The sequence below is a fragment of the Oncorhynchus kisutch genome, linkage group LG30 (genome assembly GCF_002021735.2).
Source record: "Oncorhynchus kisutch isolate 150728-3 linkage group LG30, Okis_V2, whole genome shotgun sequence".
NCBI classification, from domain to species: domain Eukaryota; kingdom Metazoa; phylum Chordata; class Actinopteri; order Salmoniformes; family Salmonidae; genus Oncorhynchus; species Oncorhynchus kisutch.
This window is the reverse complement of record NC_034203.2, coordinates 8,437,430-8,461,010: the sequence shown is the minus strand read 5'-3', so window position 1 is coordinate 8,461,010 and position 23,581 is coordinate 8,437,430. Positions and strand designations below refer to the sequence as shown.

Below are 23,581 nucleotides of genomic sequence, written 5' to 3'. Positions count from 1 at the left end.
GGAGCTCTGATGCCGCTGATGGTCAAAGAGTACCAGGGTATGAGTTATAATACCCATAAAACCTAGCGATCAAACAGAGAAATGGTTCTAATCAGGTTTTTTCACCATTCATTTTTCCCATGAGGGTTTTTAGAAACACTTAAAGGCTGTTTCATGTAGGCTTACCCCGGCGTGACGTTTTGATAACCGTGTAAATCTCTCGATGACAAGGTGACTTTTATAGGCTACATGTTCCAAATGTCTGCATCAGTAGGTTGCAGGCTATGCATGGAAGCCCAGAGATGCTAAATGTGTTTATGTTAATTTACGTAAATTACCTACACGTGTTTATATTAATTAATGGTCAATTACCGCGGCACCGGCAGTTATTTGCAAGACAGTTACCAGCTGACAAAAATTCTCTGTTGGCTTTAAATGACTTGTTAAACTAAATATTTTTCTCTCAGCAATTGTATTAGTATAAAATAATCTAATGTTCAAAGTTTTTTTGAACATATAATATAGCTCAGTATTTGTATTGTTTCTTTTATACTGTCTTTGACTTTATCAATGGTGGCAATCATTTTGAAGGTGACTATGATCGGTGTCGTTTCCAATGGGAGCAAATTAAGCATAGTGGGCCGAACAAACAAAGATGTGGGCAGAGCCAAGCATAGGCTAACGAGATTCAAGTTAATGAGATCCTATTGGCATGTATTTCCATATTTCCGTTAGGGAATGCCTAATCTGTGAAGTGTGCATGTGCGATAACAATCTGCCCTTGCACTGCTTCTAAACAATGGCATTTTTGGAAACTTTTTGAATGGGTCAAGTCTACAAAGCTTAGTGCACTCTGTTCATAATATACTCTTGTTTTGGTAACAAAAAAACTGTATTGAGATCGACATTTTCATTGATGAGAAAATGTTGGCCGTGTGTTTAATCTAGCTCCATCTTCTCCCACTTCCCACCACTAGACTTCCTCTCATCACCATATTTGGTGGTGAGAAGAAGTTCTGAATGGATGCTACAGATTTTTCACTCTGTGATGCTGTCCTAACATTAGTTTGTTGGTCTTCTGTGTCCCTGACTGGTATACAGTATGTCTATGGGAGCAGAAAGAGCTTTGTGATTCCATCATGTATTGAAAAGCACTCTACAAATATGTATTAATATGACTTATTACTTATCAGAAAGAGCGGGAGAAAGGCTCCAACCTGGCTTTCATGTTCCGCCTGCCATTTGCTGCCGGGAGGGTCTTCAGTATCGGCATGCTGGACACTCTCCTCTACCAGGTAACCAGGCGGTAATAACCTGTACTGTACTGCAGCAGAGAGCATAGGAATGCTATTGGATGTATACTCACTGTTGAGGTAGCTACCTAATTAGAGGTTTATGGTACTGTATACAGAGGCTAATCTCTTTAATTAGCCTACAGAGGCTAATTAAAACAAGGTTATCTCTGTGGCAGAGACTGGTTTTGCTGAAGGGCATGTACTGGAGCGATTATAGTTATTTATTGTCCAAAAATGTACCAACCAGATATTTACTTTTAAAACCCTTAATGGAACATACAATGTGTTCATATGTATCCCAGTGTTCATAGGCTATAATGCTAGTTGAATTGATCATAAATTCCCCTGTTTATTAAATGACTGTGCACAAAAACACTATTTGACATAATTTGCTTAACTTTTCTTCTGTTTGTCCTGGTCTGCTTTCCAGTCATTTGTCAAAGACTATATTATCTCCATCACCAGGCTGCTGCTTGGCCTGGACACCACCCCGGGCTCTGGCTTCCTCTGCTCTGTGAGTTACTCTCTGTCGGGGTGCACCTCAATAGTCTAAAGTATCTTCCTTCTCATTCCAGATGATAGGCAAAAAGGCAAGGATTTTCTTGGTTCATCCCAATAGTATAATGCGACTTCCTCTCCTTATGTCAGATGAAAGGAAAGAAGTAAGGAGGCTTCTGAAAACTATTTTAAGATGCACCCGTTGTACAGTAGTCCTATGTGTGACAGTACAGCAGCTAAGATCTGAGAATATACTCAGCAAACTGCCTAAGTGCATGCTTCCTTTGTCTGTCCGCATCCTTATATTGACAGGTAAGTGACTCCAGTCGGTGTACTTCTCATGGTTATAGTGTCATGCACAGTGTTTCTGGAATCTAGATCAAATATGTTGCTGCTGCAAGGAATGTGTTTTTCCTGTATAGAGAAATGGCATTCGAAATGACCTCCTCCTCACCTTTTAGATGCAGATCTCCGAGGATGACCTTTGGATCCAGACGTATGGAAGGCTCTATCAGAAACTGTGTTCCACCGTCGGTGACATTCCCATCGGCATCTACAGGACAGAATCCCAGATGGCTGATTCCTCCGAGGTGCCCTCTAGATGTTCTAATAATGTTATATAATTTGTTTGGCCCGTAAAATGCCAGTTTAGGTTGAATGTTAATGACATATTACAGCGACATTGGTTATAGTGTCATTATGGTTCATTGAAGTGTGTGTTTTTCTTCATTTGTTACGTGACATGTTTAGTGTTTGCATGGTTTCATGATTATTTAAGCACATTACAACACAGTAAGAGTCATTGATATTATTCCTCTTTCCTTTTTTTATTTCCACATAAGCAATGCGAGCCATACTCCCAAGTAAGTTCTGTGAAAACCAATTAATATTCAAGCTGACATATGGAATTGTTTTAAGATGGTCATACCATGGATCATTTAAGTATTTGATGTTTTATTTGAGTTCCCCTTCAGGGATTAAAAAATAATAAAAAATAAATGTATTTGATAAAAATATTAAATTTGGCCTTTAGTTCCAAATCCCATGGCAACGTATTGAATAACACATTCATAAATGGCAAAAATATCTCTACGAGATACAGTTGAAGTCGGAAGTTTACATATACTTAGGTTGGAGTCATTAAAACTCATTTTTCAACCGCTCCACAAATGTCTTGTTAACAAACTATATTTTTGGCAAGTCGGTTAGAACATCTACCTTGTGCATGACACAAGTAATTTTTCCAACAATTGTTTGCAGACACATTATTTAACTTATAATTCACTCTATTACAATTCCAGTGGGTCAGAAGTTTACATACACTACGTTGACTGTGCCTTTAAACAGCTTGGGAAATTCCAGAAAATGATGTCATGTCTTTAGAAGCTTCTGATAGGCTAATTGACATCATTTGAGTCAATTTGAGATGTACCTGTGGATGAATTTCAAGGCCGACCTTCAAACTCAGTGCCTCTTGGCTTGACATGGAAAAATCTGAAGAAATCAGCCAAGACCCCAGAAAATAAATTGTAGACCTTCACAAGTCTGGAACATCCTTGGGAGCAATTTCCAAATGCCTGAAGGTACCACGTTCATCTGTACAAACAATAATACGCAAGTATAAACACCATGGGACCATGCAGCCGTCATACCGCTCAGGAAGGAGACACTTTCTGTCTCCTAGAGATGAACGTACTTTGGTGTGAAAAGTGAAAATCAATCCTAGAACAACAGCAAAGGACCTTGTGAAGATGCTGGAGGAAACGGGTACAAAAGTATCTACATCCACAGTAAAAACGAGTCCTATGTCGGCATAACTTGAAAGGCCGCTCAGCAAGGAAGAAGCCACTTCTCCAAAGCCGCCATAAAAAAGCCAGACTACGGCTTGCAACTGCACATGGGGACAAAGATCGAAATGAAAGAAATTTACTCTGGTCTGATGACACAAAAATTGAACTGTTTGGCCATAATGACCATCGTTTTGTTTGGAGAAAAAAGGGGGAGGCTTGCAAGCCGAAGAAAACCACCCCAACCGTGAAGCACGGAGGTGGCAACGTCATGTTGTGGGGGGTGCTTTGCTGCAGGAGGGACTGGTGCACTTCACAAAATAGATGGCATCATGAGGCAGGAAAATTATGTGGATATATTGAAGCAGTATCTCAAGGAAATTAAAGCTTGGTCGCAAATGGCTCTTCCAAATGGACAATGACCCCAAGCATACTTCCAAAGTTGTGGCAAAATGGCTTAATGCAACAAAGTCAGGGTATTCGAGTGGCCATCACAAAGCCCTGACCTCAACCCTCTAGAAAATTTGTGGGCAGAACTGAAAAAGCGTGTGCGAGCAGGGAGGCCTACAAACCTCTCAGTTACACCAGCTCTGTCAGGAGGAATGGGTCACAGTTCGTTCACCCAACTTGTGGACAACTACCCGAAACGTTTGACCCAAGTTAAACAATTTAAAGGCAATGCTACCAAATACTAATTGAGTGTATGTAAACTTCTGACCCACTGGGAATGTGATGAAAGAAATAAAAGCTGAAATAAATCATTCTCTCTACTATTATTCTGACATTTCACATTCTTAAAATAAAGTGGTGATCCTAACTGACCTAAAACAGGGAATTTTTACAAGGATTAAATTTCAGGAATTGTGAAAAAAACGATTTTAAATGTATTTGGCTAAGGTGTATGTAAACTTCCGACTTCAACTGTATAAGAAAGCTCAGGAAATTGTATAGTTTTTTTTTCTTTTACACATTTTTAACCCAATGTTTTTGGTAGGTACAAAACTAACCTCTATACTTCCATACATTTTTTAAAACTGGTACCGGTTATCTTCAGACGACTCTCACAAACGGGACTCATCTTTCCATAGAGTAGTCAAATTTGTTTTTAGGCCAAACCGTTTTCATGAGAAGACCAATTTTCGGGATGTCTCATGGTCTGATAAACAGTGCTGCAGCACGGGCACCTCACACTGCAGATGCGGAAGGCCGGCACAGCAGTGGATGCGGTGGACTGAGACGCAGCCCATGCAAAAAAAAGAAATTGCCCCCTTTTTAATTTTCTCTACTTTTGCATATGTTTTATACTGAATGTTATCAGATGTTTAACCAAAACCTAATATTAGATAACGGGAACCTGAGTGAACAAATAGCACAACAATGACATTTATTTACATACTCATAAACAAATGCCCCCGTGTGAAAAAGTACACTCAATAACTGGTTGAGCCACCTTTAGCTACACTTGCTCAAACCAAACACTTCCTGTAGTTGTTGATCATTCTCACCACGCTCTTGAAGGAATTTTGTCCCACTCTTCAAAAACTAAAAAAAAAAAAAAAAATATTTCAAGACACTCTGAGCAGATAATTTAAAACCCCTTTATTCATAGGCTACTTGGCTAATATTTGTCCAGGATACAAATATGCACTTCTGTGAAGCTGCTAAACCAGCCTTGATTAAGGGGAGGGTAGGTTGTTCTTGTTTTTTAATCTAATGAAATGAAATGGGAGGAAGCAAATAATCATCTCGTTCCATGGGCATCCCGGCTGGATAGGCTGTGCTGCCACTCTAAATAGTCAGTTAAGACCTGCTTTTGGGGGGTCTTGCTCTTGACATTGCTCTTGACATTTTCCTTTAGTGTTGCATGAAGTTGTAACTTTTGCGCTTGATTTTAAGGACACACCTCAAATATTAACCACCCCTCCCACCTCAGTGCAAGCGAGCAGTTGATGTTAGACAGGTCAATTGACTAACCTGGTATAAGGGGTGTAAAATTCTGGTCATTTCATTTTACCCTGTTTCACCATGGACATACTATGGACTTCATTAATTGATATGGCATTGTGTTTCGATTGTACTCAGTCACAGCTCTCGATATGTGTCGAGGACTTTGACGATGCCAAGGAGCAGACCGACATAGAGCTCCCCCCTGTGGCCGGAGGGCTCCACCGCAGCTCCACCTCCAGCGACCCATCGGACGGGAAGGCCCCCCTGCTGAGGAGGAAGAGCATGCAGTGGGCACGAAAGCTGAGCTGGAGAGGCCCACGGGGAAACCAGAGGGGGGCTCAGAGGGGGGCCCAGCAGGGTCTGAGGGCCAGACGCTCGGAGAGACAGGAGCTGGCTGAGCTGGTCAACAACCGAATGAAGAGCCTGGGACTCTCTGCCACGGCTTACGGTGAGAGACCACACCTGGGGAGGGATGTTTTTGTGGGATTGCTAGTTGGATTTCCAAGACCTGGAATAGAAGGCAAAATACGTTATGTGTTTGAAACATGAGACTCAGGCTTAGTTGATTAATGGATGGATGGACGACAGAGATGATTGTCAGTCAACACACTGACAAAAACGGACAATGATGAATGCATATAATTGAACACATATTCACACGTCTCAGTTTTGCCGCATTCATCATTGTCCGTTTTTGTCTGTCAAAACTTACATTCTAGTTAACTATTTGCATTTGCGGGAAAGGCAGACATTTTGAGGTTTTAAAGAACAATCATCTCCATTGTCCATCATCTGTCCATCTCCATTGTCCATCATCCATCACTGGCTGTCCATATTTAAACTTCTCAAAATCAGCCAATTAGAATCGATGACGTGATAGAACGCTACATTTGAGCTTTTCCCATGAGATTGGTTGATTTAATTGACAATTTCAAAACACAATGCAGCCAGAAATGCATAATAAAATGTGTTGAGCATAACACTACAAACGTTTTTAAAAATATATTTACATTGTGGTCCTCTTCAGCACGTTGAACATTTTACACATTCATAGTTAAATGCTGATCTGTAGTAAACATCACGTGGTCAAAAGAATTCAACAACTGTGCAAAGACCAAAACAATAACAGATTTAAATAGTCCACCAGATGGCAGTGGTTGCACTCCTTGGAATAGCTCACAGAACTAATCATCCAGCGACCATCACTGTCCAAACCACGTTGGCTGCGACGACTTGCAAGTAGACTGGTTCCACCTTGCCTTGCAAATATTTCCACTGCTTCGCCATCCTCGCTGAGTCAAGTCACCTCCCTGCAGCTCCTCAGTCGCCAGTCCCTGCTCTGAACCAGCCCGAGTAATCTCCCGTGGTGTTCTTCAGGCTGAATAGTCTCCCAGTAATTGCACATAAAAACACAAAATACACTGAACAAAAATATAAATGCAACATGTAAAGTGTTTGTCCTGTGTTTCATGAGCTGAAATAAAAGATAGCAGAAATTTTCCATACGCACAAAAACATATTTCTCCCAAATTTTGTGCACAAATTTGTTTTGCATCCCTGTTAGTGACAATAATTCATCCACCTGACAGGTGTGGCATACTGTATCGATAAACTGATTAAACAGCATGATCATTACACAGGTGCACCTTGTGCTGGTCACTGGTCATAAAAGGTCACTCTAAAACACAATGCAACAGATGTGCAATTAGCATCCTGACTGCAGGAAAGTCCACTGCGTGCTCGTCATTCTCACCAGGGTCTTGACCTTATTGGCAGGCTGGAGAAGTGTGCTCTTCACAGATAATCTCTGTTTTAACTGTAGATGGCAGACAGCGTAGCGTGTGTGGCGTCATGTTGGCAAGCAGTTTACTTAAGTGAACATTGTGAACAGAGTACCCCATTGTGTCTGTGGGGTTAAGGTATGGGCAGGGATAAGCTACAGACAATGAACACAATTGCATTTTATTGATGGCAATTTGAATGTACAGAGATACCGTGATGAGATCCCGAGGCCCATTGTCGAGCTGCATGAGGCAAATGGTGGTCACACCAGATACTGACTGGTATTCTGATCCATGCCCCTGATCCACAGCCCTTTTTTTAAAAAGGTGTCTGTGACCAACAGATACATATCTGTATTCCCAGTCATGTGAAATCCATAGATACATGTATTTCAATTGACAGATTTCATTATATGAACTGTTGCTCAGTAAAATCTTTGAAATTGTTGCATGTTGCTTTTATATTTTTGTTCAGTGTATAACAACATTACCTGGCACACATAGCCCTATGCTAACACAATATCAGCTGGCCACGATTATTTCCTGTATCAAATTCCGTATCAGTCAATCAAAGATCTTAAACTTTATATCCATCAAACAATGGCATGTGGTGGAAAAAGTACCCAATTGTCATATTTGAGTAAAGTAAAGATACTGTAAAAGAAAATGACTCAGGTGAAAGTCATCCACTAAAATACTATACTACTAAGTATTTGATTTTAAATATACTGAAGTATCAAAATTAAATGTCATTGCTAAAATATACTTAATTATTAAAAGTAAAAGTATTAATCATTTCAAATTCCTTATAAGAAGCAAACCAGAGGGCACCATTAAAAAAAAAATGTTTTGAAGATAGCCAGAGGCACACTCCATCACTCAGACATAATTGACAAACAAAGCATTTGTGTTTGGTGAGTCCTTAAGATCTGAGGCAGTAGGGATGACCAGGGATATTCTCTTGAAGTGTGTGAATTGGACCCTTTTCCTGTCCTGCTAGGTATTCGAAATGTAACAAGTACTTTTGAGTGTCAGGGAAAACGTATGGAGTAAAACATACATTATTTTATTTAGGAATGTCATGAAGTAAAAGTTGTCAAAAATATAAATAGTAAAGTACAGACTACTTAGTAAGTAGTACTTTAAATACTTTACACCACTGCTTACAATAGGTCAACTTGGCCAACAGATGGATATTTTAAACCTCAAAATTCAAGGTTTACCTTTGTTGACTAGGCTACCAGCTGGACGTGCTAGCATAGGACGTAGCATAGCATAGCTATGTGTGCCAGGCTAGCTCATGGGAAAAGCGAACATGTAGCATTCTGTCATGTTCAACTACGTCGACAATTCTAATTGGCTGATGCAAATTTTGAGATGGATAAAAAGTTTACGTTTAAACCTTATCAAGAGTTCACAAGTATGAACAGGACCGATGATCACTTGGACCTATGATTGCTGTTTTTTCCTATTCTAGATGACATGAGCGAGAACCAGAGCACTCATTCCCACACATATGTGTTGATCAACCCACCTCCTGACACCAAACTGGAACTGAATGACATAGTGTAAGTATGGCAGTAAGTAGTTAAGTATGGGCTAAAGACACACCCAAACAGTTGACGATGTGCGGACGAAAGCATGAAACACAGAGAATCTCACTGCCAATAGGTACTTATCACAGTGGAAGGCAATTCCTTCTCTTGCTAGAACAAAAGTTGTACCTGCTGCGTGACGACCCCCTAACAACGAACCTACCAATTAAGAAAAAGAGGGCATTTTCTCCGTACATCCACGGATGAGCCAGTCACACTTTATATGCAATGTAGGCTATGGGATGGTAGCACAACACTAAATACTTCCTCCAAGCTAGCTAACCACTGTAGCTAGTATTGACATAATAATTCAATCACAATGGATAAGCTACTTCCATGAAATAGCTGCCAGTGTTAGCTGCCGAGTTAGTGCAGTGTCCTTAGCTAGCTAGCAATGGATGTGCTAGCTAAACATTTGGCTATGGGCTGGTACTGGCAGTATGGGATCATAGAGAGTGAATGAAATTGTTTCTTTGTCATCTTGCTATCTAGCTGTGGCCATCTGGCTAGTATGAATAAGGGCTTTCTACAAAATAGAAACATTAGCGCAGATAGCTTGGAAGCTAGACATTAAGCAATACGCACGGATATGCATTGCTAAACAACGCTACTGCCACCTTCTGGTTTATTTTAACAAGGCTGAGTGGCTGACGGATTCCAAGGTCTTCCAAGGAGTTTGACTGCTGAATGTTCAAATGGTGTGTCAGAGCTTAAACCAGATCATAAAAGTCGAAAAAAATCTAGAATGTCTCTTAATCGATATTACTCCCATTTCTGTCTTATTTTGTGGATAAACAAATGTTTGGAAATATCAAACCACTCCGAGTGAGAGGAATTCTCCATCCTATTTTACAGGTATATCATCCGTTCAGATCCTGTGGGGTATGTCCCTAAGGCTGGTGACAGCAGGGAGAGTCTGGGAAGCAACACCTGTCTTGGGGAGCACAGCAAGACAGAGTCTTCTTTTTGATCCATACCTACACACAACCTGCCTTTACAGTAGTATTGGGTGGTTAAAGGGATAATTCATTTTTTTTGCACTGCTACATCCCTGCCGGGAAATTCTGGACGTTAAATTAGAAAATAATAATAATACAACTAGCTAAATAACCAACTAATGTAAAACGGTTAGGATGAAACGACAACATTGAAAATGAGCTAAAACCTCAACAAAGTGAACCATCCCTTTAATGCCATAATTATGTTATGTGCTACAATTCATATTGCATTGCGCAGAGCATGGGGTGGTGCAAAACATTCCAATATTATATTGAATCATCCCCATACTTTATCTACTTTTCAATTAACATAGATGTACGTGTGTCTTAAACTGTATCTCTCTCTTTCACAATGTGTGGCATTTCCAGAGGATAAACTCAGTTTAGGAACTCAATGATTTTAAAGACACTCCATGGTCAAAACTCTTCTAGGAGAGCAGAGTCTCTGCTCATCTTCCAAATATGTCTGAAACCCTACCTCCTCAAATAGTATTTTAGTATGGTATAATCCCACAGCATTCACACCCCCACCTCACCCCTCACCCCAAATATTGGTTGCCTTTCATGAAATAACCCTCACACTTGATCCCCTCCCCCCCCATCCAAATAGCACTGACTTTGCTGATAGCTACTTTATTGCGAAATAATGTACTTAGTATGACTGAGAGGTGGGAAAAATCACATATATCTAGCTTAAGATGAATGCACTAGCTGTATGTCGCTCTGGATAAGAGCATCTGCTAAATTACTCAAATGTAAATTGTGGTATTTGTTTGCATGTTTGAGGGGTGGTGACTGAACTGTTTGGGTTGCTATGCAAAAATATGTCCTCATAGTTTACAGTATAGAGCTCGCCAGCTTGTAGTCCTAAAAAAACAAAACAGAAATGAGTAACCTCTGGTTCGTTCAACCATTGCTATGGCGGAAATGAATGGGGTTTCGGGATAAACAAGTCTGAGGTTAACACAGGCTTAGGAGATCTTATATACATTGTGTTCCAGAACAAAACTTATAAGTTCTCTGTTTACCACCGACGTTATTTTAGCAGTTTATCAATAAAAAAAAAACATTAATTTCCCCATAGGCTTTGCCCAACGAGCCATGGCGGAGTTAGTGCCTACAACAAGACGCCACATTGCTCTATTACTATTGCTCTCTATACCCCATGATATCATATTTACTGTTTATTTACTCATTTGTATAGTCACGTGAATCATGCATTGTACTATACTCATCTGTTGAATGTTTGTTGTCATTCATATTGACTGTCATAAATAATGGAATGTTTACTCTCATTATCTTTGCACACTTTGAATGCAAATAGATTTCTGAACTTGTGGGGAACTCCTTCAAGTTTATTTAGACTGGGATTTAATGCCAGGCATGTTGGTGCACGGCGCACTAACATACTTTTAAAGGAAATTATGGTTGAGCCAAAATGCACAGTGTTTACCATGAATGCAATAGTACGATGGGGGAAATGCGGGGATAATGCCTTTAAAAGGCGCATTATCGGCTGTATAGTGCACCACGCTTTGCATTAAATATATATATTTACAGTGCACATTACTCAACACGATGACGGAAGCCATAATAGCATAATAGTATTCAAAAGTAGGCCTACAGAGTGGCCATAGAAACAACTCATTTTCTGTGAATATATATATGTGTCTTTTAGTTATTCTAGTCTGCAGGTGAGGAGTGTTTTTTTTGGACTCCGGTATCTCCTGGGTCTGTGATGTGGGTGGTGCCAAAGGCATGGAGTACTGGAGATCAAGCTCTCTGTATTGGAGTAGGTGGGTGGTGGATGTGAGCGAGAGAGCACACGTGTCTATCTGTGCATGTGCAGGCACGCTTGTGTGTGTGTGGTTAAAGTTTGTGTGTGTGTGTGGCATTAGGCTTAAGAGCTCAGAGGAAGACAGTAGAAAATCCCTGAGGGAGGGAGATGGCAGACTGACAGATTTACAATGCCCTCGGGAGAGGTATCTAAAGTAGGACTCACATTTATTAGACAGTAATGTACAGCTTAGTTGGTGTGATAAAATCACAACTGTCCAAACACAGACTGTATTTGAAGTTGCAAATTGGAATTCTAGGTGACAGAAGCAGTCCTTGGCAATGGCTTGTGATATGTCATCACTCATCGACAAATACAATCGGGAAAATGTTGCATCCTTCCTAGGACCAATAGCATCATCTGTAATTCATTATCAGAACACCAAATAATTATCTTGTGTTATGCTGTTTTCATTTTTTTTTGTCCTATTACACACCCACCATTTGAGATTCACACAACAACATCAGTGAGCCTCCCAAGGGAGATTTAGAACTGTGCCGAGAACAAGATACATAGCTGTTCTTTGATTTGCAGCAATAGCCCACATACTCCACCTCATTGGCGCTCCACAGCTGCCTCTGCCAATGCTAGAACATCTAAGTATGAATTCACTCAAAGGAAGAAGATCAGTGAAAATCAGCATAAAATAATATTGGGGAAAGTAATCCAATGTTTTTTTGTCAAGATTTGGATCTATTCCGCTTCACTCTGCTTCCTTCACACTCTTTTATATTTTTATATTTTCCTTTAATTAGTTAATAAAGAATTAATCAAAACACGTCTCATCAGCACCACTCATCTCATTCCAGAAACATCATCTTCAAAAAGAAACAGGTCCTTAATGAAGAGCCGCTAAAATGCGTACATGCCGGGAAACAGCAGGGGACACATAAGGTAGTGGACTATCGGGGAGCTTACAGTCACATTAAAAAGTTGCTAATGTCTTCAGCTGATGTCTTTCACCGCTGAGGTGTCAACGCCTCTTCAAGTGGTGGTCTCCTGAGCCACAGCAAACGATCCCTTCACGTAATCTCAGTCGTTGTGGTCTCATAGATAAAAAAAAACAAAAAACAACCCCATCTCTGCTTATGAGGGTGGCGCTTGCTGCTCGCGTGCCACTTCAATATGCAAATTCAAGCCTTAATTGTAGCCGTGGGAATCTTGTAAGAGCGAGGGAAGAAGAAGAGTCATCGGGGAAACAAACATCAAGGCCTGTGCGCTGACAGTGATGGTAGTTTAGATCTAAGACTCAATGGCATTTATTTACCTGCCTGGGGAGAGAGAAGGGGGATAGAGAAAAGGGGAGGGAGAGAGAGACGGGAAGAGAGATGGAGAAGGAAAGAGAGAACGTTTAGATCTGAGACCCAAGGGTACTTCTTTACCTACAATGGTGTGAGACGGGGGGAGAGGTGGGAGGGGGAGAAGGAGAGAGAGAGATTGAGAGAGGGAGGGAGGGAGAGAGAGCAGACTACAGAGACCAGCTGTCGTGTGAAGGCACATTTTTAAGACACATTTTCACACACTTTGTGAAATGTGTTTTATGTACAGTATAAGGGATGAATACTGATATCAGTGGTGATTGCTTTTCAATGGCTGTTTTATCCAATATAATCATGCACATACATAGTTGTAATAAAATCATGTCTTTCCATGATAATATATCAATAGACAAATGTCTTTCAAACATTTTGGGGGGGACAGGTCCTCCATGTACTATACCTAGTAAAGGTTACATCATTGGTTACTATCACAGTGTTCATCGAGGTGACATTGTTGCCTACTTTGAATTGACACAATGAGCACAAAAAAAAGACTTGTTTATACCTGCCGTTAACATGCGTCATTTGCCCTGATCTTGTCCACATTCTGATTTTGCCCACCTTCTCAGAAATATGTCTACACATGGGATTAAAATGTATCTCATATCCATCCACTGTGTTCGCATTGTGACCAGATTTCCTATATGCAAATAATTTGATAGGTATTCTTAAAGAATATTTTAAGACGCATATTGATGCCGTAAGTCAATGGTGCCACCTCTCAATCACTTTAGAAGGCGAGATAACGATAGAAATGGTTTCACTGTCCAGATCCGTCTATATTTGTAAGATATCCAGACACAATGCGTGCCTGACTACCTCCCAGAGGTGGTCAGGAAGATCACAATCAGATCACAATGACTCTTCTAATCGTCTACACCTGTTTTATAGTTTTTATTTATTCGCACCAAAGAAGATAAGTGAAAGACAAAACAGTACAGATAAAAACAAGGTAAAAACAGTGTGCAGGTGAGTTTGGAAACCCAAGAGTTTTTATATGAAAATCACACCCCCCAAAAACGATGTACAACGTTGATGATGTTTTGGCAATGTGAAGATATCAATTCCAGAGTATGGAACCTCTGTATCTGATAGAGAGGTGACAATGTGTGGTCCGACAGTGGGGAGGGTGAAGGTTATCGGAGTGTCTTGTGTTGTATGCATGGATTTGGAAGAATCGATTGAAGGGTTTGGGCAGGATGTCTGGGAGGTATGTGTATTTGTAAATGAAGGTGCATAATTGGATATTGAGTTTCTTAAACAGAGGGGCAGATGGAGCCAAGTAATTAGAGGGGATGGCTAGCCTTGCAAATGTATTTTAGATGAATAAATTGTCTAATTCCATTTGGGCATGAGATAAAAAATAAAAAACAACACTCAGCTTGATTGTAAAAAAAAAAGAAAAGATTGTCACCAAACTGAATATTTTTTTAGAGCAGAATCTGTTGGTATTGTTTGCATTAAATAATCAATATAGTGACAGTCAGCTGTCAGCTTCAATGATTGTTGACTAATTAGAAAATGGGAAGACAGTGGGCATGTGCATGCACCCCTTCTCACCTGTGCACTCGTTCACCCCCCTGAAAGATTAAAAGTAGTGGATTGTTGTAACTGTATTGGTAGACAATTAATATACATCTACCCAATTCTTTTACATCTTTCAGATGAGTTAAGGTGAGTGGCCAGAGCTAGCAATAAATGGGATGCAGCTCAAAATGGCATGGCTAACGAATGACAGCAGGATGCCTCTTGCTTCCAACAAGTTTAGGATGGGATGTCGATTGCTTTGCTATCTAAAATCAAAATAATTCTTAACTGCTGAAATTACTGCAATACTGTTAATATATTTTGATCACTTTTCATGTCATTTTGGCCAGATGATAGGCTTACTCACTGATCCAAACAACATCGGAAGAAAAGTGTGAACCTCTTATGAACGTTAGCTCTGGTGTACGGCTACTTGTAGATTGTAAATTACAACTTTATACTACGACATTTATCATGACACAAGGTGATACCCAGATGCAGACACAGGAGGCAGATGGTTGGAGTTTAAGATGTTTAATAATCCAAAAGAAGTAGGCAAGAGAATGGTCGTGGACAGGAAAAAAGGTCAAAACCAGTTCAAAGTCCAGGAGGTACAGAGTGGCAGACAGGCTTGAGGTCAAGGCAGGCAGAATGGTCAGGCAGGCGGGTACAGAGTCGAGAACAGGCAAGGGTCAAAACTGGGAGGACTAGAAAAAGGAGAATGGCAAAGGCCGAGGTATGGGAAAAAAGGCTGGTTGACTTGAAACATACAAGACGAACTGGCACAAAGAGACAGGAAACACAGGGATAAATACACAAGCGACACCTGGAGGGGGTGGAGACAATAACAAGGACAGGTGAAGGAGATCAGGGTGTGACAACATTACTAACTAGCTAGGTAATTATTCGGTGTCTAAACCAGCCTGATTTCAGTGATCTGTAGCATGTTGAATAGGCCAAGTCAGCTATGATACTTAGGTCAGGGATGTTCGAGCTAGCGTTTTCAAATTGGGCATGCTAGCTAATGTAAAAAAACGTGGAAATGAACAATTTTCCTTAAGTAATCATACAATATGTTTACATTACAATTCTTCAACCTTTGTTAATCGAAATCTATATGGATGACCTTGCTGATGTGTCCTCTACTGTACTTCCTATACATTTAGCTGATGATACCAACTTGTTTTATCACACAATCATTTCAATTCACTAATCAATGAAGCCAACTCAGGCATGGCAAAATGTTCGGAATGGTTCAGATAAACAAAAAATATTCACCTTCATTGTAATCACTGTTAAGAATAAGAAATATTGTGAGTAAGCATGAGAGCATCAGCTGTTCCGGACGACTGTGATCACGCTCTTCGCAGCCAATGTGAGTAAAACCTTTAAACAGGTCAGCGTTCACAAGGCCATTGGGCCAGATGGATTATTCAGGACGTGTACTCCGAGCATGCGCTGACCAACCGACAAGTGTCTTCACTTTTTTAACCTCTCCCTGTCTGAGTCTGTAATACCAACATGTTTCAAGCAGACGACCATAGTCCCTGTGCCCAAGAACACTAAGGTAACCAGCCTAAAATACTACCGACCCATAGCACTCACATCTGTAGCCATGAAATGCTTTGAATAGGCTGGTCATGGCTCACATCAACACCATTATTATCGTAGAAACCCTAGACCCACTCCGATTTGCATACGTAATAAAACCATATTGGTGCTCATATACAGTGCATTCGAAAAGTATTCAGACCGCTTGACTTTTTCCACATTTTGTTACTTTAGCCTTATTCTAAAATAAAAAATGTTCCTCATCAATCCACACACAATAACCCATAATAATAAAGTGACAGTTTAACAGTTCTCTTTTTTAAATTTGAGCAAATTTACGAAAAATAAAAAGCATACCTTATTTACATTAAGTATTCAGACCCTTTGCTATGAGACTCGAAATTGAGCTCAGGTGCATCCTGTTTCCATCGATCATCCTTGAGATTTTTCTACAACTTCATTGGAGTCCACCTGTGGTAAATTCAATTAATTGGACATGATTTGGAAAGGCACACCTGTCTATATAAGGTCCCACAGTTGACAGTGCATGTTAGAGCAGGAATTATCCATAGAGCTCCGAGACAGGATTGTGTCGAGGCACAGATCTGGGGACGGGTACCCAAAGATTTCCACCATACTTAAATTGAAGAAGATTGGAAACACCAAGACTCTTCCTGGAGCTGGCCGACCGGCCAAACTGAGCATTCGGAGAAGGGCCTTGGAGTTCCTCTGTGGAGCTATTGGTTGTTATTTTGAGATGTCATTAAAAATGTTATAAAGGAAATATTGTAACGTTAAAAGTATATACACTACATGTATGAAATCTCCATCCTCTACATTGTGCATGAAATATGGAAAATGATGCAAGTATTTTTGTTAAGATAGGGATGTGATTTTAGGACCCATCAGAGATCATTTGTTTTCTATAAACTTTGCACAGTAAGTAGCCACGCCCCGAGTGAGGTCAGAGAGCGTGTTAGCCTGACAGAACCGTCCCTTTCGACCACAGTGCATAAAAGGATTGGTAAAGAAATTAACATTTAGACCAGAGAGTCGTATAGCTGCAGCTCACGTACAAAGTAGTTTGAACTCTGAAATCTCAACACGAGGTAGAGACAAGAACGTCACCTCCCGGACAATCACTGGTACGGCTGATTAGCGGTCCTAAGTAAAGTATCTAGAAAAGCAAATTTAAGTGGGACTATTCTACTACTCTTCAAACCATCCTATTCCACTTCTCTTCTCAAGTCACCATATTCTACTACTCTCTGGTTAGCCTATCTTCCAAGGAGCATCTTCCAGAGTGAACAACAGTAGGAGACGGGGACGGGCATTTTTGGACAATCAGAGCCTTTCAAGCATGCCGCGGAAAGACCCAACACCCTTCCTAAGAAGGCCTGGTTCCAACAGTGATAAACGGCGAACAAAGGCATTAAAACGTAAATAAATGAATGATTTCTTACTCCAAACGGGCGGCTGTTTGTGTGCAAAGTATATGATTTACTGTGAGAGTTGTTCCTAAAATGTATCAATGATAAGTGTCTTCCTCCCTCCCTCTCAATCTCCTTTGTAATAAGCCGCCGTATGTTGTCAGTCCACTAGGGACCTTTTTCTAATGTATTAAGTTGTGTATGTTTATCCTGTGTTATCATCTAGTTATCTAAGCTTGCACCCACTACAAGACCTTGGTACTTGCCTAAGGAGCAGCAAGAGGAACTGCCGCTCCCTACCTTCATGCAATGCTCAAACCCTACAGTAGTAGGAGGGCTGCTCCCAGTGTTGTTATATTGAACACTTCTTCCACACTTACAGTTCCCTAGTAATGATAACCAGTTTGAATGAACAGTCAGGCTTTTGGAAAGAATGAACCAGCGTTGAACATCCCTGATTGTGTGTGCCTGTCTGTATGAAAACAGAGCGGAATTTTCCGCCAGAGGCTAGAGCCTCGATACTGTTTGTGAAAGTCCAGTATTTAAGGATTGCACTTTTGATTTAGTTTGAACGATGATTGAAGTCTGTTATAAATCACAGCCGTGACATGCTGTCCTTTTCGGGCTTTTGAGCTATAATAATAGTATTTTATCGCTTGCAGGGTTGATAATTTATTATATATATTTTCAATCCTCTAGGATATTGCCTGTGCTTAGCTCTATTCCATTTATTTGTATCCTAAAAAACACTCCCTAGTCTTTCGCGATGCCAAGCATACAGGGCGGGAGGTGGTTAGAGTGTTGGACTAGTAACTGAAAGGTTGCAAAATTGAATCCCCGAGCCGACAAGGTAAAAATCTGTTGTTCTGCCCCTGAACAAGGCAGTTAACCCACTGTTCCTAGGCCGTCATTGAAAATAAGAATTTGTTCTTAACTCACTTGCCTAGTTAAATAAAGGTTAAAAAATACCCATAACATGATGCAGCCACCACTATGCTTGAAAATATGAAGAGTGGTACTCAGTGATGTTAAATTAGATTTGCCCAAAACATGACGCTTTGTATTCAGGACGTAAAGTATATTTCTTTGCTACATTTTCTTTTTGCAGTTTTACTTTAGTGCCTTTTTGCAAACCGTATACATGTTTTAGAGTATTTGTATTGTGTTCAGGCTTCCTTATTTTTACTCTGTCATTTAGGTTAGTATTGTGGAGTAACTACAATGTAGTTGATCCATTCTCAATTTTGTCCTTAAACTCTAACTGTTTTAAAGACACCGTTGGCCTCATGGTGAAATCCCTGAGCAGTTTCCTTCCTCTACAGCAAGTGAGTTCGGAAGGATGCATGTATCCATTTAGTGACTGGGTGAATTGATACACCATCCAAAGTGTAATTAATTACTTCACCATGCTCAAAGGGATATATTTTTTTACCCATCTACCAATAGGTGCCCTTCTTTGCGAGTCATTAAACATCTTCCTTCCTCCTGTCTTTGTGGTTGAAATTCACTGCTCGACTGATCTTTAATATCTCATTAAATGTATGTACATATTTCCATATCTTGCAAATGCATTTTTCTGGACCCTGGATGAAGTCAGTCAAAATATTTTGGTTTCATTTAATTAAGACACTCCAGGACCAGACTAGATAGTGTATTTTTTATTGATTTAACTTGGCAAGAACAAATTCTTATTTACAATGACAGCCTAAAAGCGAACAGTGGATTAACTGCCTTGTTCAGGTGCAGAACGACAGTTTTGTTCCTTGTCAGCTCTAACCATTAGGCTACCTGCAGCTCCAAAATAAATATTGGATAAATACTTTTTTCATCTTCCTATCTGTAAAACACAAAAAAGACATGTATGTAAAATGCATTTTTGCCCAATTTTTACAGAGAGAATATGAATAAAAAATGGAGAACATATAAACAATTCCCTCTGGGCAAGTCTGGAGAATATATCTAAGGATAACCACACAACATTTGGTGAATGCAGATGCTTCTGAAGCTGAGAAAAAATTTTTGGCATGTGGGAAGAGTCTGACTTTCGGGAAATGGCAGTTAAAGGCAAATACACAGAACTTAGACTACCAAACACCTATTTAGACCCAAACACCATCTCTTCAAAGTAAGTTACTAAATATAGTCCAGTTTGTAACATTCTCTTTGAAATGGGCTTTGGAATTGTGTAATGTAGTGAGCTTTGAAGTTATTGATGTGTCAATTTTAATGTGATTACAATTCATTAAAATGTTGAAGATAGTAGTATGATAAACTAAAGAAAATATACATTTTCATCAAGTAAAAAAAACAAACAAATAGTACAAAAAATCTCAAATGTCATTTCAGCCTCCATCAACATGGCGCTAGCATCCCATGTTTTTTTATGCATTCAAAGCTGTTCATTTTAGTCTATTCAAACAGAGCCCATTTCAAAGGAAACAAGCAATTATTAAGATCAGGCGTGGCCAATTAGTGGGCGTGGCCAACACACCTGAACACACTTTAAAAGATAGAGGATAAAGCAAGTCTGGTTGATGCGGAAAACTGTGTTTTTAAACAACATTCTCTGAAGTTAAAGTTTTCTTAATATTCTCAGAGCAATTTGAGAACATGACTTTAAATAGAACCATGAGGAAACCTGTAGGAAACTACACTGAGTTTTCAAAACATTAAGGACACCATCCTAATATTGAGTTGCAGTTCTTGACACAACCCGGTGCGCCTGGCACCTACTACCATACACCGTTCAAAGGCACTTAAATATTTTGTCTTGCCCATCCCCGTCATCTCCTCACCGCCATCTACACTGATTGAAGTGGATTTAACAAGCGACATCAATAAGAGATCATAGCTTTCACCTGGATTCACCTGGTTAGTCTACGTCATGGAAAGAACATGTGACCTTTGTACACTCATTGTATGCTGAAGTACTGAAATTCAGAGAGAAGCATGTTGTTTCTTAACTTTCTCTGAACTATTTGAGAATATTCCCAATGTCAAACCAGTCGGGGGAACATTCCTAGGACATGAACAAAATTGAAGTTAAATGTAATCGTGTTTGAACTTCCTGGAAATTTTCTGTAATAAAATAGAAAAATGTTGGTCAAGTTCTTTAAATGTGCTGAGAACATTCCAAAGCCAAGCAACTATCCTGCACCATTCCCAGAAAGTTTTGGAAAGGTTGTATGCCAAATAACCATAGGACAACCAAGCTTAAAGAAGCATATGGTTCTCAGAACGTTATCTGATAGCTGGGGTGTGACTCAGATTTCTGAAACTGATAACTTCCCTCTCACAAGATGAGTTTACCTTGAGGGTATCACAGCGGAGTCAATTGATCAAAAGTTCATCATGTTCTCCTCACATTCATGGAGATATTGCTGCCAGGCAAACCTCATTGAAAAGTTGAGGAATTGGATTTGGTCGTCTCTGTAAGTCTAAATCTCCCAATCTATTCCAACAATCTCACAGCAGAACTGCATATACACAGTCATAAGGTGAGTATTTTCATCTGTATTTTTCATCTGCACTATATATCATTCCTCTCCCTCCCTCCATCTCTGTCCATCTCTGTCCCTGTAATGTACGGACGCGCACACACATGCGCCACTTTTCTAATATCTACCATAATGAACATCTTCAAAAACAACCTGGATGACCTGGTTATAAATCTTGACAAGGATCCAAAAGACTTCCCGGCATTTCATGTGTTGATTCTACTGCTGACGTGTTTGACCTTTGATAAAAGGTCAAAAATGCAGTTCTGATAAATGTAACATCTGCATATTGGACTAAGATACTCAAATGTTATTTATTTTTATCCATCAAATATTGACTGTATTATGGCACATAAACAATTGTATAATGAGAGACCAAAAGTCCATGGAATCCAAATGTTTTGGTGGGACTTCATGTAATTAATTGAATGTCAAATATAAAAAAACCTGTACTGCCCCCCTTACAATCTCCTATCAACTTCCAGCATGGCTTTTACCAAAATATGGGTGACATTACTTATTCATGATTGACGTTTTCTAGAATATTAAACCCAAGGCGGAAATGTTGGTTTGTACCAAAACACATAAACACATGGGTCAAATGTTTTTTTGTCCCGTGTCTATGATTTCCCGATGACACCACCATCCTTTTGATACATCGTGTCACACGTTTTCCAAATAGTAAAAGTCCAGGAGAGAAAGTGGTTAGCTCAGGTAATTATATGAATATTGTCCGTTTCTATTTTGAAAGCAATCGGGTGAAGCAATCGAGGAAGTGACAATTAGTTGACAAATAGATGATCCACTTCTCAAACACAGCCAAATGAAAAAGGAACAGAACACTTCTGGGTCTGATGAGTGCGGTGTCTGAGATTTCCAGTGAGCCAGGCTGTTTGAGTTTATTTTTATTTTTACAGGGACAGTGCACATTAATCAACATTTCAGTAAAAGTGCCGGTTTTAGCCAACCGGCTAATTTTCAACCGCAGTCCCTGGGCAGGTTATTAAAAACAATTACAATATAGACAATAGCAACATAGAACAAGCAAGACATAGCAACATAGGACAAGCAAGACGTAGCATACAGACAGAGCAACATAGGACAAGCAAGACGTAGCATACAGACAGAGCAGCATAAAACAAAAAGCAGCAAGACAAAATTCATAAAAGCAACAAAGTGTTTCCACACCTCACAAGCTACAGACAACAGACAACATGGAGAGTGGCAACACACAGCTAGGGACCATGTTCACAAATCTGATTGACCTTTAGCCATGTCTTCAAGCATTTTGTGAAAGTGTGATATGTGGTGCAGTTATGTGTGTCTGATGGCAGTGTATTCCAGACATGGGAAGCTCTCACAGAGAATGCAGATTTACTAAAGGTGCTTTTCCTTAGGGGAACTATACAGTCACCTCTCATGGCAGACCTTGTGGATCTGCTGCCATATGTCTGGGTTTTCTGTTTAACAAAAATATTGAGTGGAGGGGGAGCCAGGCCATTGAGGATCTTGAATACAAGACATGCGTCGGTGTATTGCACAAGATTTTCCCAACTCAAGAGCTCATGCTTTCTAAGGATGTGACAATGATGATGGCTATTGGGCTTCCTATCAAGCACTTTGAGAGCCTGTTTGTAGACAGACTGAATAGGTTTTAATGTTGTACAGCAAGCTTGGGCCCAACTAGTCAAGCAGTATGTTAAGTGGGGGAGTATCATAGATATGAAGTACAGTTTTTCTACCTCTGTAGTCAAACAATTTCGTATAAATCGGAAATTAGCTAGGTTGAATTTGGTTATTTGAATTACCTTTTTCACATGCTTTTTAAAAGAGAGGTTGGAATCAAGTATGATGCCAAGGTACTTAAAATCGGATACCACCTGGAGCTTCTCCCCTGACACATAGACATCTGGCTCAGTAGCATCTGTTGCCCTCTTTGTGAAGAACATGCAAACAGTTTTTTTCACATTGAGATGCAAACACGAGTCACTGAGCCACTTTGTAACCTGGACCATTACAGTAGTGAGTTCTTGTGCAGCTTGTTGTTTGCTCTTTGCATGCACATATATCACTGTATCATCTGCATACATTTGAACTTCAGACCCAGTACAGACAGAAGGCAGATCATTAATGTACAGGCTGAACAGGAGGGGCCCCAGTATTGACCCTTGGGGCACGCCCACATCATAGCTACGAGTGGGCGACAGCTCATTGCTCACTCTGACACACTGAGTTCTGCCTTCAAGGTATGATTTCATCCATCTCAAGGCATCAGGGGAAAAGTTGAACTTGGACAATTTTGTGATGAGAATCTCATGGTTAACAGTATCAAAAGCCTTCCTTAGGTCCAGAAACACAGCCCCAACAGCACCCCCTTTGTCCATCTTGGACTTCACATTTTCCAGAAGAAAGCAGTTGGCCGTTTCTGTGGAGTGTTTCGCTCTGAAGACAAACTGCATGGAGTGTAATGTGAAGGGGCTGTTGTTGAGGTGGGCAATCAGTTGTTCTGCTACACACTTTTTAACAACCTTTGACACCAC

At 40.1% G+C, this 23,581-nt stretch overlaps 1 protein-coding gene across 2 annotated transcripts in view; it reads left to right on the top strand.

Annotated features, from left to right (window-relative positions):
• LOC109875134 (potassium channel subfamily T member 2-like) overlaps nucleotides 1-11,175 on the top strand; it is a 64,098-nt gene extending 52,923 nt beyond the window's left edge. For both annotated transcript variants that reach the window (XM_020467351.2, XM_020467350.2), the window contains 6 exons: nucleotides 1,173-1,274; nucleotides 1,705-1,788; nucleotides 2,234-2,362; nucleotides 5,642-5,954; nucleotides 8,765-8,855; nucleotides 9,738-11,175. In XM_020467351.2, coding sequence (XP_020322940.1) covers nucleotides 1,173-1,274; nucleotides 1,705-1,788; nucleotides 2,234-2,362; nucleotides 5,642-5,954; nucleotides 8,765-8,855; nucleotides 9,738-9,852 — 834 coding nt within the window. In that variant the 3' untranslated portion in view covers nucleotides 9,853-11,175. The remainder of the gene's footprint in view (nucleotides 1-1,172; nucleotides 1,275-1,704; nucleotides 1,789-2,233; nucleotides 2,363-5,641; nucleotides 5,955-8,764; nucleotides 8,856-9,737) is intronic.
• The last annotated feature ends 12,406 nt before the right edge of the window (nucleotides 11,176-23,581 follow it).